Source organism: Balaenoptera acutorostrata, chromosome 13 (assembly GCF_949987535.1).
Source record: "Balaenoptera acutorostrata chromosome 13, mBalAcu1.1, whole genome shotgun sequence".
NCBI classification, from domain to species: domain Eukaryota; kingdom Metazoa; phylum Chordata; class Mammalia; order Artiodactyla; family Balaenopteridae; genus Balaenoptera; species Balaenoptera acutorostrata.
This window is the reverse complement of record NC_080076.1, coordinates 16,778,757-16,795,349: the sequence shown is the minus strand read 5'-3', so window position 1 is coordinate 16,795,349 and position 16,593 is coordinate 16,778,757. Positions and strand designations below refer to the sequence as shown.

Genomic DNA, 16,593 nt, shown 5'->3' with positions numbered 1-16,593 from the left:
TCCCTTGATTTGCTTCTTACATAGTTTTAACTGAGTTTATATTATGTCTGCAAGAAGTATGTATATTTTAATTTTAGTTGTTTTTAACTTTATCAAAAGATATTATGCTGTGTATTTGGGACTTGAAGTTTTTCAATTAATGTTATATTGCTAAGAGTAATCCATATTGTTGCATGATTGTGGTTCATTCATTTTGACTATTATAATAGTCTACTGTGCAAACATACTAGTTTTTTCAGCTGCTCTCCTGTTGAGCATTTGAGTTACATCCCAGTTTTTGCTATCGTGAACAGTACCGTTGTAACAATCTCTTATATGTCTCCTGGAGTATGTATGCAAGAGTTTCTTTGGGGTATAAATCTAGTATTTGGAATTACTGGATCGTGGGGTATGTCAGTATTCAATTTTAAGAAATAATGCCAAACCGTTTTGCAAAGTGGTTGCACCAATCTACACTTACCCTCTTCCTCATAATGTACAAGAGGTAGCGTAAATCCGCACTCTCTTCATCACTTCATATGTCAGACTTTTATTTTTGCCAATCAGATGTGTTAAATACTATCTTATTGTGGTTTTGATTTGGGTTTCCCTGATTGTTAGTGATATTGAACATGTTTTTAATGGCAATATGTATGTCCTCTTATGTGAAAATCTGCTCGTGTCCTTGGTCCATTTTTCTATTGTGGTGCTTTTGCTTTTCTTACTGATTTAGAGGAATTCTGATATGTTCTTGATGTCACACTAGCTAGGACCTCTGAGACATTCTTGAATAAAAGTAGTAGTGGTAGACATTCTTGCCTCATTTCTGATTTTAAAGGGAATGCTTCTAATATTTTCACATTTAGAATCAATGAATTTAAATCCAACGTGATAATCTTTTTCCTTCAACTAGAAAATTTAGTTCAACTGCATTTACCATAGGCTTTTCGTATCTGTTTTAACCATTTAATTTTTTATTTGGCTCATTCTTCCTTTTTCATCTTTTAAAAAATTGATTTCTATATCTTCTCTCCTACAGTATAATTTTATATATGCTCACGACCCTTAGGCTCCCCCGCCAATCCCCAATATGTTGATATAACTTAGTTCTCAATTGTTTGATATATTCCTCCCTCCCATTCTCTGTGTGTGTGTGTGTGTGTGTGTGTGTGTGTGTTTATATAGTAATCATATATATAAAATCACACTCTGTCTTTCTCTCTCTGACCTTACTATTGGTGAAAGACAAACATTTGGAATCTCTTTGTGAGCAAAAGGGATAAAGTCTTAGAGTTTTATGTCTGTTTTTCCCAGGTGAGTAACTACTTTCCCAGGACAGATATTATTTTTATTAATATATACAGAAATGGGATAAATTTATTGTAATGTATTCATACAAAAGAATATCTGGTTTTATAAATTTAAATTGAGATTTGTTAATATTCATAAGTCTAAATCATGTTGAATGAAAATAGTATTATAAAAATATGTGTATAACATTTTTGTTAAGTACAAAATCTAAAACGTGGGCACATACTATTTACCAATATCTACATGAGTGAAAATTAAAATATGCATAAGAATATATACAGAGTACTTTGGTTACTTTGAGTTGGGGGAGGACCGTGATGGTGCTTTAACATATTGGTAGTTTTAACACATTATTTCCTTTTTTAAAAATAAATCTTAGGAAAAGACAGCATGATATTTTAACTTGCTCATAGCTGTGTCATCATTTGTTTATTATGAGAATGTATTTGTTTATCATGTTGAGAATGTATTTCTCAACAGAGTATAGACATAAAATTATGACTGCCCATACAGTAAAGAAATATACTTTCAGCTCTTTGTAAATTTCAAGGCTTAAAATATTGGGGATTCATTAATAGAATTATACAAGATAAAAGCTAGAAAGGGGCCTTTAGAAGTGAGCTGGTCCAAAAAAAAAAAAAAGAAGTGAGCTGGTCCAGTATTTTTTTTTAATATATTTATTTTATTTATTTTTATTGTTGGCTGTGTTGGGTCTTCGTTGCTGCACGCAGGCTTTCTCTAGTTGCGGCGAGCGGGGGCTACTCTTTGTTGCGGTGCGCGGGCTTCTCATCGCGGTGGCTTCTCTTGTTGCGGAGCACGAGCTCTAGGCATGCGGGCTTCAGTAGTTGCAGCACGCGGACTCAGTAGTTGTGGCTCACGGGCTCTAGAGCACAGGCTCAGTAGTTGTGGCGCACGGGCTTAGTTGCTCCACGGCATGTGGGATCTTCCTGGACCAGGGCTCGAACCCGTGTCCCCTGCATTGGCAAGTGGATTCCTAACCACTGTGCCACCAGGGAAGCCCCCTGGTCCAGTATTTTTACCTGTTTGCTCACTGCTATATCCCTAGCACCTGGAACCATGCCTGGCACATAGTAGGTGCTTGGTAAATATCTGTTGAGTGAATAAGTGATATTGAGGATATAGCGTGATTTGTAGGAGAGTTCTTGGTCTAAATGAAAGGATGTGGTCTTAAAACTAATATTCACTTCTTATCTTTTAGATATGGGTAAATGTCACCTTACCAAAGGCAAACAGGCTCTAGAGATTCGAAGTAGCTTATCTGAAAAGAGAGCACTTACTGACCCAATACAGGGAACAGCACATTCTGCAGAATCTCTGGTGCGGAATCTCCAATGGGCCAAGGCACATGGTACAGTAAAGTCTATTTTCTATGAGCTATTTCTATGATATGTTTATATAAAATCATAAAGTGTTTTACCTTCTGAATATACAGCTTTCCTCTGAATTTTGTAGGGAAAATATTTTAGCCTAGTGAGTAAACCCAAGACTAAGCAAAGGTTTCAGTTATAGATATTACATTGATTTATTTGATGTTGGAAATATTAAATTAACCCATTATTTTCACCTTTGGTAAAAGTAAAATGATCATTTTTTTTTTAAATTTTATAGCTACTTTATTTATTTATTTATTTATTTATTTATTATTTTTGGCTGTGTTGGGTCTTCGGTTCGTGCGAGGGCTTTCTCTAGTTGTGGCAAGCGGGGACCGCTCTTCATCGCGGTGCGCGGGCCTTTCACTATCGCGGCCCCTCCCGTTGCGGGGCACAGGCTCCAGACGCGCAGGCTCAGTAGTTGTGGCTCACGGGCCCAGCTGCTCCGTGGCATGTGGGATCCTCCCAGACCAGGGCTCGAACCTGTGTCCCCTGCATTGGCAGGCAGATTCTCAACCACTGCGCCACCAGGGAAGCCCAAAAATGATCCTTCTTAAATTCTATCTTTAAAACTCTTTTCAGTTTGTCTACTATACAGTCCCTTAGATTCTCCTATAGTGTGAGATGTTGAAGTGTGCCATTTCAAAAATCAGACAGGCCCCTACTTGATAAACATGTTATCTGTGAAATGGGGACAAGAAGTAGTGCTTACTTGATAGGGTTGTTGATATTGAATGAAATCACATGTAAGGACACAAACATGATGGTCAGCAAATACTGAATGCTTATAAATATTACTGAGCATAACTGAGCATTGTCTCCTTGACATTTGAATCCGTGGGTTGCTGAGCAAGAGAAAGAAGGTGAGGCAGAAATCATCTGCAACTTAATCACCTCTGGTAATTCTATGTGATTTAGTGAAAAAATAAGTTTAAATTATTGGCCGAAATAATGGTTGGTTGAATCTTCTATGAATCCCAAATATCTATGCTGTGGATACATTATTAAGTGATAACTGAAAATTAATTGTATTTGTTGAACTCCTATATAATGTCTTTCTTTTCGTAACAGTTTGTTCTCTAAGATATATTTTTGGTAAATTAACACATTGAAGCACATTAAAATGCAAAATGCCATAAATATATTGTCTTGGCATTCCAGATAATTGGATAAGTAGTTAAAATTCTTTTTCTTTAAAAAAGCTCTAAAACAACAACAAAAATCACAGTTAAGAGCAACCGTAAACAAAACCTTCCATAAAATGAAATTAAAAGGTCAGATAGGGACTTCCTTGGTGGCGCAGTGGTTAAGAATCCGCCTGCCAATGCAGGGGACACGGGTTCGAGCCCTGGTCCGGGAAGATCCCACATGCCACGGAGCAACTAAGCCCGTGCGCCACAACTACTGAGGCCCGCACACCTAGAGCCCCTGCTCCGCAACAAGAGAAGCCACCGCAATGAGAAGCCCGCGCACCGCAATGAAGAGTAGCCCCACTCACCGCAACTAGAGAAAGCCCGTGCGCAGCAACGAAGACCCATCGCAGCCAAAAATAAATAAGTAAATTCATTAAAAAAAAAGTAGCAGAATTGTTAAAGATAAAGCATAATGTCACTGAGTAGTTTATTTAAAACTATTTTCATGAAGAATAAGGAAACAGTGAAAATATATCTACAATTGTATGTATACTTTTGATTACCACTATAAAAATTATGTATGCAGAGGGACAAGAGCTGTAAGAAAATAGAAAACAGAAGATACTTGTTTGACCAGTAGAATATTGCACTTTTTTTTTAAGTGTGTGTGTGTGCGTGTGTCTTTAAACCATGTTAGTTATATAACATATTTAAGCAGCAGAAATAGCTCTAATTGTATTTTGCCTCAAAGAATATTTGTTTGCCACTTAACATCAGAAAACTTACGAAGCATTCTTTAAATATTTATAAATTGTTTTTTCAGAACTTCCAGAAAGTATGTGTCTTAAATTTCAATGTGGTGTTCAGATTCAATTAGGATTTGCAGCTGAGTTTTCCAACGTCATGATAATCTATACAAGTATAGTCCACAAACCACCTGATATATTAATGTGCGATGCCTATGTTACCGATTTTCCACTTGTAAGTCTTTTTCTTCTATTTAAAATATAATGATATATCCTCACTTACTAACAACTAAGTTTTTGAAAACTTAAAAGTTGATAAATGTAAAGGAAATGTATACATATTTATTACACTTAAAATATTTTCATTTCAGTAATGATAGTCATAATATTTAAAAACTGATTGCCAAAATACCTTAAATATGTTAAGTTTGGAAATGTCTGAAGTTCACCCAGGAAAAGAAGGCTTTAATTTCCCTTACCCTAAATAGGATATCAAATATGAAGGAATAAAATGTGCTATACATATGTCCAGAATAACTTCCTTTTAAAAACGTTTCCAAAAACGTTTCCAAAAAAGTTACTACAAGTATGAGTGTGTTTCATGTTTGGTAATTGCAATCATTGTTGCTTTTGTTGTGGTCATCCACGTACAATGCTTGGTGTCAGTCTATTTACCTCTTGTAAAAATAAAATACAGTGTGTGTAAAAAAAAAAAAAAAAAAAAGTTACTACAACAGTGTAAGTCGTATTTGTCAAGCTATAGTAGTATATTGGAAGAATAGAAACCTAGTTCTTTCCAAAACATTTATTTCGTATTGGCCTAAGGAAGCCACTAAACAATATCCCTCTTTCCTACATAGTTGTAGTAAATTGAGACGTAAGCACGGAGTAAGGCAAACAATCCAAAACATCTCCTTTGCTTCTGATAAAGGCTTCATGGAGGACATTTGCTCAGTGTGACCCCCAGAATTAGACAGGTCTGTGCACCAGTCCCGGCAGCTCTGGACCAGGATTGGCCCCCGGGCACTGGGCAGGCGGAGCCTGAGGGCTGCTCTCTATAGAGTCACAGAGTAGATCTGCTCTCGACAGCCGTTGCCTCTAAAAGAAAAAAGGGGGAAAAGCTGCCTTTGGCATGTCTACTTATTCCTGTTAAACATACAAATCACATAAATCCCCCTGCACCTTCCCAAAAGTGATGAATAAGGAAGGAGAGAATCCAGGAATCAAACACTAATGGGGCTCGAACTTAAAAGGAAACTTGAGGACACTTAGAAGTGTTTGTAGGAATAGTTTGAAAGTAACTGTCCTTTCAGAGCTAACTTCTTAAGTGTATGGGTGAGGAATTTAGAATTTACTCTAGAATGTTATTTTCATTGTATCTCTAGCCCTGGGTAAGGGATTACCTACTCTGACCACAGTTCATCAGAGAGCAGTACCTGTTAAGATGTTTTATGGTCAGATGATGTTGTGACTTCCATTGATTTCATTAATAATGTTTGCTGATTTTCACAGGACCTAGATATTGATCCAAAAGATGCAAATAAAGGGACGCCCGAAGAAACTGGCAGCTATTTAGTATCAAAGGATCTTCCCAAGCATTGCCTCTATACTAGACTCAGCTCACTGCAAAAATTAAAGGTTATTACTTTTCCTGTCTATAACTACTAAGGGAAAACTTTATGAAAGTGAAAATGCATTTTTGCCTGTGAACCTTGAATTGGTCCATAGATGTGCTGCTGCTTTGTGTATTAAGTTGAAGTAGAGCCAACGGCTGGCTGTGCAGCAAGTCTCAGTGACCTTTTGCATGTTGTATTCTGTCCCTGATAATGGCCTGAGGATTTGTGTGTGAGAATGCAAGTAATTACCCTCCATGGTGTTAAAAAGTTAGCGACAAAAAGCATAGTCTACTTGTAAATATCTTAACTGAAAATGCTAAGCATTTCCTATTTCTGACTTTCTACAAAACGTAACAAATTAGAATTGGAATTTATTTTGATCTTTTTTCATTTCTCGTTGACCTTAATCAGAAACTACATGGTACATGGTCTATAGGATTGAGCTTTCTAATAGAACCAAATTCTTGCCAAACTGAGTTTTTATTTATAGCCAAAACTTGGGGAATGAAGTGAGCACTATTGACAGTCATGCGAGGACAGTCATAAACCTGCTGTCGCCCCGTTCATGGCTAATCTACTTACACTCTCCTTGTATCTTTGAACTTCCGTCCGTTATCTGATTCAATTATGCTTCTCCACCTATGATTGTGATTATTCCGTAGTATTTTTAAAACAGCTAAACAAAATTTTGACCTAGATGTAAAGCCAGTTATTGTTTCATTAAAAGATCATTCCCCATCTCCAGTAATAGGGAAAGATAGTTTCCCAAGCGCCACTGCTTGGAAAATACCTTTTCCCTGTTCATCAGGAATACAATACCAGATCTCTATGATTTTGACTATACTAATTCAAAATATTGAATGAGGGAAAAGGAAGCTAATTCTAGCCGGCCTTTCTTAGTATAGGGAAGGTGTAAAGGATACCTTGAGGGTCTGGAACCTGGGAAACAGGAGTGAGACTGGGTTTTTGTTGTTGTTTGGTTTTGTCTGTGTGTGTGTGTGTGTGAATGATAGTCTAAGATTGATATACTTTCAGGGTTGATGAAGATGACAAACCTTTTCTTTTCCTTTTCAGGAACATCTAGTCTTCACAGTGTGTTTATCATATCAGTACTCAGGATTGGAAGATACCGTAGAGGAAAAGCAGGAAGTGAATGTCGGAAAACCTCTCATTGCTAAACTAGACATTCACCGAGGCTCCGGACGGAAGACTTGCTTCCAGACTTGTGTTATGTGTAACAGCCCTTACCAGAGCTCAACAGCCGTGTCCGTGGGAGCTGGCCATTATCGTTCATCTCAGGACTCATTCTGTGGTGTTTACCATTCACATCTTAGTAACTCAAGTAATGTGATGCCGTCGGATAGTTGTCGTTGCAGCCGGACTGCAGATGCATTTATTTCAAGTCATCATACCCACCATTATTCATGTCAGTTTGGCAGAAGCAATGTGCCAGTAGAGACAACCGATGAAATACCATTCAATTTCTCTGATGGGCTCAGAATTTCTGAAAAGTGACCTTTTTGTTTTTGAAAGTTATCATAATTAATAGATGTCTCATCCAACAGTACTTAACATAAAGTGAGGTATTGGGGAGAAGCAAATATATATATACATGTGGAAAGAAAAAATTAGTAACAGCTGTTTCATGGCAAACTCAGGACTTTGAGATGTTGGAATTATATTATTTAACTACGGACTTCCTCTTTTAAGATTCTGTGAATTGGTTGATTTGTTCTGTAAGTATGAAGTACGGATGTGTATATGTTTATATGTATATAACAAAAATGTTTTCATTTTGACCACTCTGAAGTAAGAACAGTGGGAATGGCATTACTGTAGAATAAGTCATTGTATTTTTAGAGCCAGAAAATGTACCTTGGTGATCATCAGGCTTAACCTAATTTTATCAGTGGGAGAAACAGATTGAGGCATCTTGTTTAAGTTAGAGCTGAGACCTCCAGGCTTCTATTCCAGTGTTTATTCCACTACACACTGCCTTCCTGACAGGTTCTGAGACAGGTAGTATTTTTGTAGATAGATTTAAAGATATATAAATATGGATATCTGTATATAATCTAGAAATGTATGAACTTTAGTTTGTGATTATAGGACTTTGCTGCAAATGCCAGTTAAGAGGTTTGTATATAAATCTTATGTATAACAGGCTGAAATTTCTTAAGGTCATGAAAGCACGTGAGAAGTGACAAGATGTTTGTCTATGTTAAAGCCCTAGACAGCAGGATAATTTTGCTACTGGATGACCTTGGTAGCTCTTTACCTGAATCTTACAAATATTGGACATGTCCTTCCTTAATAAGGTGTATTTTCTCATTTTACTGGCCTTAGGAGACAGTCACCTTTGGTTCTACCTAAAAGCAAGTTTAAAAAGCAGCTGGCAATAAAAAGGTTGAATTAGTAGTTTTAAAACATCCCACAAAGAAAATCCCAGGCCCAGATGTCTTCACTGCTGTATTCTACCAGACACTTTTTAAAGAAGTAGCACCAATCCTTTGCAAACTTTTTCCAAAAATAGGAGAACACTTCCCAACTCAATCTTTTGAGGCCAGTATTACCCTAATACAAAACCAAGGACATTGCAAGAAAACTACAGAGCAATATCTATTATGACTATAGACACAAAAAATCATCAACAAAATACTAGCAAAATATAAGAAGTGTCATACACCACGACCAAGTGAAATTTATCCCAGGAATGCAAGGTTGGTTTAACATCCAAAATTAAACATAACGTGTAAATTATCTTGTTATTCACAATAGTTATATTCTATAATGTCACTATGAATACTGAATTAGCGAATACAGAGCCATTGCTCCTAGGGGAAATGTGTGTGTTTTACACATATACATATCTCAAATAGACTGTAACCTTAAATCCTAAAAACAGTTTATCCTGGTAGAGTCTATTTATTTTATAAGAGACAAAATGAGGTTCAGAAGTATTAAGTGACTTGCCTGAGGCCACCCAATTAATGGGCCAGACTTGGGATTCAGACCCATCCAACTGGCCCCAGAGCCAGAGCTTCTTGCACTATACTGCCTTTCCCCATGCCTTCTCCATCCTTTGGCCATCTCTGCAAGAGAGCTGAAACAAGAAGGCAAAGCATTGCCTTGTTTGACCTCAGCTGAGAACATGCACCTCAAGGAACTCAGTTTTTTTCACCAGTCTGCACATGTCCATGAATGGTCATAAAAGTGCTGCAAGTATTGACTTTAGGGTTATAAATAAATTTTAAATAAGTAAATTGGCAAATTTACAAACACAGACTCATGAATGAGGATCATGTTCCTAAAGATCAAAAGTACCACATTGTCTTGTCTTAATGTATACAGAAAAAGCATTTGATAAAATTCATCACCCTTTCATGATAAAAATACTCAAGAAACTAGAAATAAAAGGGGAACGTCCTCAGGATGATAAAGGGCATCTACCAAAAAACCACACCTACTTAAACATCATACTTAATGGCGACAGACTGAATACTGACTGCTTTCCCCCTAAGGTCAGAAATAAGACAAGGATTTTCATTCTCACCACTTCTATTCAACACTGTACTTGAGCCAGGGCAATTAGGCAAGAAAAAGAAAGGGCAACCATATTGGAAAAGAAGTAAGACTATATGTATTCAGAGATGACATGATTTTGTTGTATATAGAAAATTGTAAGGAATTCATTTCAAAATTAATGAGTTCAACAGGTTGCAGGATAGATACAAAGATCACCATACAAAAATCAGTTTTATTTCTATACTAGCAATGGACTTTCTAAAATTGAGGGGTTTTTTTTTAACTCCTGTTTATAATAGCATTAGATGAATAAAACAAAACTACAGAACATTGTTGAAAGAAATTAAAGAAGATGTAAATAAATGGAAAAACATCTTTGTTGATGGATTGGAAGGCTTAACACTGTTTAGATGGCAATGCTCCCCAAATTGGTCTACAGATTCAATGCAATTCCCATCAAAATTCCAGCTGGCTTTTTTGCAGAAATTGATAAGCTGATAAAATTCACATAGAAAGGCAAAAGAACCCACAATACCCAAAACAATCTTGAAAGAGAACAAAGTGGGAAGATTCACACTTAACCAATTTTAAAATTATTACAAAGTTATAGTAATCAAAACAGGATAGACATTACAAAGGAATATAAAATATAACAGTCCAGAAATAAACCCATACATTTTATGATCAATTGATATTTGGTAAGGGTGCCAATACCATTCAATGAGGAAGAGTAGTCTTTTCAACAAATGATCCAAGGACAACTGGATAGCCACGTGCTATCCAGTGGCTATCCCTAGATAGCCACTTATGGTATAAGAAAGGCTATCCCTTCCTTATGCCATACACAAATTTTAACTCAAAATGGATCATACACCTAAATAAGAGCTAAAACTATAAAACTCTTACAGGAAAACAGAGAAGTAAATCTTTGTGACCTTGGGCTAACCAACAGCTTCTTAGATACAGCACCAAAAGTACAAACAAGGGAAAAAAAATAAATTGGACTTAATCAAAATGAACTTTTGTGCTTTAAAGGACACCATCAAGAAAGTAAAAAGCCCACAGAATGAGAGAAAAATTTTGAAAATCACATCTGATAAGGGGTTTGTATCAAATATATAAAGAACTCATGACTCATAATAATGAGCCTTTTATATGCTAGTGCTTAATTATGGTTTCTGTAGAGCAGTAACTAATGGATTTTCTGTGATGATGGAAATCTTGTATATCTTCACTCTCCAATATGATACCCTCTAGTCCCATGTGGTCACTGAGGAGTTGCAATATAGCTGGTGTGAGAAACTTTTTTTTTAATTTTGGTTTTAATTTAAATAGCTACATATAGCTAGGGGCTTCCATATTCAACTGCACAGCTGTAGAGAATGGGGCTAGAAGGTAGGTAGGGTAAAGGGACTTTCTGCCTTTCACTTTATATTTTCTGTATATTTGAATTTTTAAACCAAGCATGTATTTATAATTTTAAAACATTGAAAAAATAAGAATGGTGCATTTTTTTAGTCTTTTCCATCAGCCATGCTTTTATTTTACTTGAATCTCTCACACCAATTGCTTTGTAATATTAGCATAGGATTTTGTTATGTACATCAGTGGAATTTAGGAAAGGTAACCTATCCATACCAATGACAATGTGAGGAAGAGATTAGGATAGTAAAGGCTCACTAAATCCAAAGCCTAATACTTGATTCTGGAGAAGGTATTTTCTGGAAAGTAACTTTAAAAATTATAAGTTACATGTTTTCTAATAAAAGAAAAATCAAACCTAAATACATGGGATCATTTGAATGTAAAACATTAAAGTGTTGTTCATCCAGAAGTGAACAGGTAAATAGAGGTATAGCCTTAGGAAAGAAAGTCTTTAAAGAATAATGAAAAGGGGCATTTAGACCTTTTGTTTTTCCTTAATCTCCAAATCTAACTTGCACATGAAGCAACAATGAAGTGGTCTCAGTAATCACAATTTTTTTCAACTGGTCAAACTCAAGAAATTCAATTATGTATCCATAGCTCAGATAACTGATATATTGACACATAGATCTGCACAAGTTCAGTGTCAGGATGAGATCCGATTTTTTTTATTTTTTAAGGGCCAATAAATTTTAAGTTGTTTTCTGTTGTTTAAATGTTCCCCTGGTATTTGTATGCTGTTGCTTTCAACTACCAACTGTTGCCAAAAACTCAGGATTTACACATTACTTTCATGTATTTCAACCTGTTTTTCTAGCTTAACATTGTGAATTTTATCCAGGCCCAACCAAAATAAGTTTTCAATACTTGCCCTTGAATTACATATTTCTCATATTGATAAACTGTTAGTAAAGAAAAATATACCCAGAAATAATGTTTGTATAAACGTAATTTTTTTTTTTCTGTTTGACAGCATTAATATTTCAGCAGACACAAAGTTTGGCTTTACTAAAGTCTGAGTCCACTCCAAGTGGTGTGACTTAAAGTGTGTTATTTATCTTGTGTATGCTTTTTCTATTTCTTTATCTGTAAAACAGGGATGATGATATCATAGGGCTTATAATACTTTACAGGGTTGGCAATACTCAAATTCCTGTAAAGTGCCAGCTTTTTGAAAAGGATCATCATTCTCCAAATCTGGCATTCTCAAAATCATACCAGTCCCTACACAGGGCGCAGTATTTGTTATTAAGGTACTTCCTACAATGCACTTTTCATAGTATTGGCAATGCATATTGGCTTCTAAAGTAAGTTGCAATTGAATTTTGTTCACTCCAAATTCACTTTTCAAAAAGTATGGAAATTGAACGTCCCCAGCCGTTAATGTTACATAAAGTACTTTACACACAAAAACAATTTGATTAGCAATGTTTCTAATTGGTGGGATTGTCTTTGCTTACCTGTATTTTCCAGTTTTTATACAGAGAACAACTATAGTTTTAAAGTATATAGTTTAAAATTCTGAGCATCAATAAATTGTTTTTGGGGCTTCCCTGGTGGTGCAGTGGTTGAGAATCTGCCTGCCAATGCAAGGGACACGGGTTCGAGGCCTGGTCTGGGAAGATCCCACATGCCGCAGAGCAACTGGGCCCGTGAGCCATAATTACTGAGCCTGCGCGTCTGGAGCCTGTGCTCCGCAACAAGAGAGGCCGTGATACTGAGAGGCCCGCGCACCGCGATGAAGAGTGGCCCCCGCTTGCCACAACTAGAGAAAGCCCTCGCACAGAAATGAAGACCCAACACAGCCATAAATAAATTTTTTAAAAAAATGCAAACCTTTAAATAAATAAATAAATGTTTTTGAACACAATTTTTCATAAATGCAATCAAGTTTAAAAATGCAAAGTGTCTCATGTAGGGTTTTTTGGTATATTTATTTATTTAGTTTTGGCTGCATTGGGTCTGTCGTTGGTGCACACGGGCTTTCTCTAGCTGCGGCGAGCAGGGGCTACTCTTTGTTGTGGTGCGCGCACGGGCTTCTCATTGCGGTGGCTTCTCTTGTTGCAGAGCATGGGCTGTAAGTGCTCGGGCTTCAGTAGTTGTGGCATACAGGCTCAGTAGTTGTGGCTCGCGGGCTCTAGAGTGCAGGCTCAGTAGTTGTGGCACATGGGCTTAGTTGCTGTGCAGCATGTGGAATCTTCCCGGACCAGGGCTTGAACCTGTGTCCCTTGCATTGGCAGGCAGATTCTTAACCACTGTGCCACCAGGGAAGTTCTCTCATGTGGTTTTTGATGTCATGAGTAATTCATACATAGGTGCTTTTTTTAAATTTTAAAATTGAAATGTTTCCAAACTCAAGAGAAAAGTTGCAAGACTAATACAAAGAATTCCCATCACCCTGATTCTCTAAATACTAACATTTTCCCATATTGTATCATTTTGTCTCAAACGTATATATGTTTGTATGTATATCTATATACATATATGTATGACATTTTTTCCTGAGCTGTTCGGAAGTAACCCTTTAGCCCCTAAGTAAATACTTAGGTGTGTATTGCCTAAAAACAAGAACATTCTTGGTAACCACACTGTCAAGATGACACTTGGATTCCAGAACCTCCGTCTGCTGTGGCCTGACCGCCAGGACCGCCAGGGCTTATCTTGTTTGTCTCCCTTCCCTCAGGGATCACCGTCCTGTGCTCCTTGTCCAATATCTAAACTATTGTTTCTTGTATTTTGTCGGTATTCTGGTTGTTTAAGATGGGACAGTACCTCCAGGCCTTATCATTCCATCATGGCTAAGCGAACATTTGCAAGTAATTTTAAAAACTAATCACATATTCAAAAATACTTTTGGATGAGTTTGCACATATTACAAGAAACTATTACCAAACCAGGGTTCGTTGCTCAAAGCACAGCAAGTCAACCCTGAAACACCAAGGTCCGCAGCAGAGAAAGGGTTTATTCTCAAGGCAGCCAAGCAAGGAGACGGGAGAACTAATCTCAAATCTGCCTCCTGGAAGGCAAGGGGCTTTTATGGGATAAAACTGAGGGAGAGTGGGGAAAGGTGATCTGAGTCGAGAAAAAAGTGAGGTAGTCGTCATTCTGTGCAGGTGCAACTAGGCTTCTTCACAAGAAGAGTGTTGAGAAAATGGTAGCACCAGCACGATCAGAGGGTAGAGTTCTCGGCTCTCTGATGTCAAAAGGTCACCAAGAGGACATTCACACACGCCCAGCTGGAGGGTCAGTGGCCCTAAGCAGTCTTAAGCGGCTCGAGAGAGTACAGTTCCAGGAGGGCACAGTTACCCAGCCGGCAGTAACAGCTACCCGATTAGATTCAGAGACAGCTTCTTCAGCAGGAGAAGCAAAGTTCCCTGGACAGTGAGATCCATGAGGGGAGGACAGGGTTAGTCCTACTCATCGTGGTGCAAGGCACATAGTAGGTGCTCAAAAATAGGTCAAAGGAGTGGGCATCCAACCAGTCTGTTCTTGGTTCCGTGTCCCTTTGCCGACAGAGGCAGGGAGGGTTTGTCAATCCCTTCAGAGTCTGGTTCTCGTCTAATTCTACTGAGACGTTGATCTTCTACCCGCTAACCTGCCCGAGGGTCCTGTGCTTTGGTTAATACGTACTTGCCACTAAACTAACTCTTCTTCACCGCTCATGACTTGCTGCTATGTTGGCCTCAATCTTTAGATTGAAATGGAAGCCACCTGTTCTCTTTTGAGAAGAAGTGTCTCTTGTTTTTATCTACGAGCAAATGAGGTTCCCAATACAAACCCCAAAGAAGACATCAGCATGGTTGTACCGTGGGCACCAGACACGGGAGGTGGGGGAAACAGGGTTGTGAATTTACAACACGCAACCAAAGGGTTAAGTTTAAACGCCTGTACTTTAAAGATGAAGGCAGTCAGAGGCAAGGTGGGCATGGGGAGGGGCAGGTGCAGATTAGAAATTCAGGAACCTCCTTTGATGGAGCCGTCAGAAATCAACTTTCCCCTTGTAGATAGAAAAAGAATGATTCACAAAAAAAGCTTCTGGAAAGCTGAAGTTATAGGGGGAAAGACTTTAAAAACAAGAAAGAAAATGTCTGAGACTCAATACAGTGATTTGGAGCTAAGAAGGCAAAATTATACTGAGCTGGTATTTGTACTTACGGTGAAGATTCACACAGAGGGCTTCTTGTATGCGTGAGCAAATGCATTCCCTTTATGCTTTTTCTCTGGCACTGATCATGTCTTCCTCATAAGCTCCCAGTCATGTAGGGGTTTGGGGGATGACTGGAGAACAGTTCTAAGTAGCCTCTGGTAGGTGGGTGGGCACTGGCTAGGCCCCGAGTCCCAGAAGGGAAGCAGGAAAACAGCTCCTGTCCTCACGGTTTCCCTCGGTTTGTTCTAACCCAGCCCCGAGGTTAGGAGAACTCAAGTTGGGATTACGTGCCCCCATGAGCCCCGACTCCATCAGCCCTCTTGTCCCAGCATCTGAGGGCCGGGTCCCCTCCTCCACACCCTCACACACTCCCGATTTCTGATTGTGCAGATAAGACTCTGATCTAAGAACAAAGGAACTTAGAAAACTCAATAAAGCCTGACTTTAAAGATTATTTTCATTTAAGCAGGGCAATAAAACCCCACACCTGTTTTTTATCTGTTTGCTTTCCTCCATACAACCCTAATCACCATCCCCATCTCATCCCCAAGGCACCTCCCTCCCCCCAGTCCCAAGATACTTTGGAAGAAAATTGAGGCAGAAATAGACAAGAATTTTTTCTGGTAATTCCCTGTACACACTGTTGGCAACTAGGGCTTTTTCCTAGGACTTCGGAAATAAGTTACTAGAAACTGGTTAACAGAACACACACTCCCTTAGTTCTGGAGGCCAGAGTCTGGAATCAGGGTGTCCCCAGAGAAGAATCTTTGTCTTTGGACCTCAACTAACAACATCTGCAAGGAACCTAGTTCCTCTCACGTTGAGGTTCCAGGTGGATATGAACTTGGGGGACGCTTTTCAATCCACTACAACAACCCCCTTTTCCCCAGGCTTCCCCACTGGCCCTCCTTCCCCGCAGCCTGCTATCAACACCCAACAGCAAAGCTCCGTCACCTGACTGGGTGGTGTGGTTGAGAGCGAGGTTTACAGTGAGGAACAGAGACGCTTAGAGGGAGGTTCTAGCCACAGGACAGTTACAGAGAGGCTAGCTTTCTTCTAGAAGCTACGCTTGTTTCTGGGGTGAAAGTAAAGTCTGTCGGGAGGATAAAACTCAGTACAACGGGGAGTCTATCCCTCGTCACTGCTCTGCTTTTGCTGTTGAACCAAATTCCCTTGCCCAAAACCCAAGCAGCCAAAACACCCAGACCCTGAAGTTTGTGGAAAAGAGGATTTCTCCGTGAGGCAGCCTAGCGAGAAGACCGAAGAACAGACCCCAGAACTGCCTCACCGGAGGCCAGGGGCTCAGGGTATTTATGAGAT

The 16,593-nt window shown here is 38.5% G+C and overlaps 1 protein-coding gene across 2 annotated transcripts in view; it reads left to right on the top strand.

Annotated features, from left to right (window-relative positions):
• The window catches only part of MALT1 (MALT1 paracaspase), a 63,962-nt gene extending 50,239 nt beyond the window's left edge, over positions 1-13,723 (top strand). For both annotated transcript variants that reach the window (XM_057526835.1, XM_057526834.1), the window contains 4 exons: positions 2,510-2,659; positions 4,638-4,795; positions 6,073-6,198; positions 7,251-13,723. In XM_057526835.1, the coding sequence (XP_057382818.1) occupies positions 2,510-2,659; positions 4,638-4,795; positions 6,073-6,198; positions 7,251-7,691 (875 nt within the window). In that variant the 3' untranslated portion in view covers positions 7,692-13,723. The remainder of the gene's footprint in view (positions 1-2,509; positions 2,660-4,637; positions 4,796-6,072; positions 6,199-7,250) is intronic.
• The last annotated feature ends 2,870 nt before the right edge of the window (positions 13,724-16,593 follow it).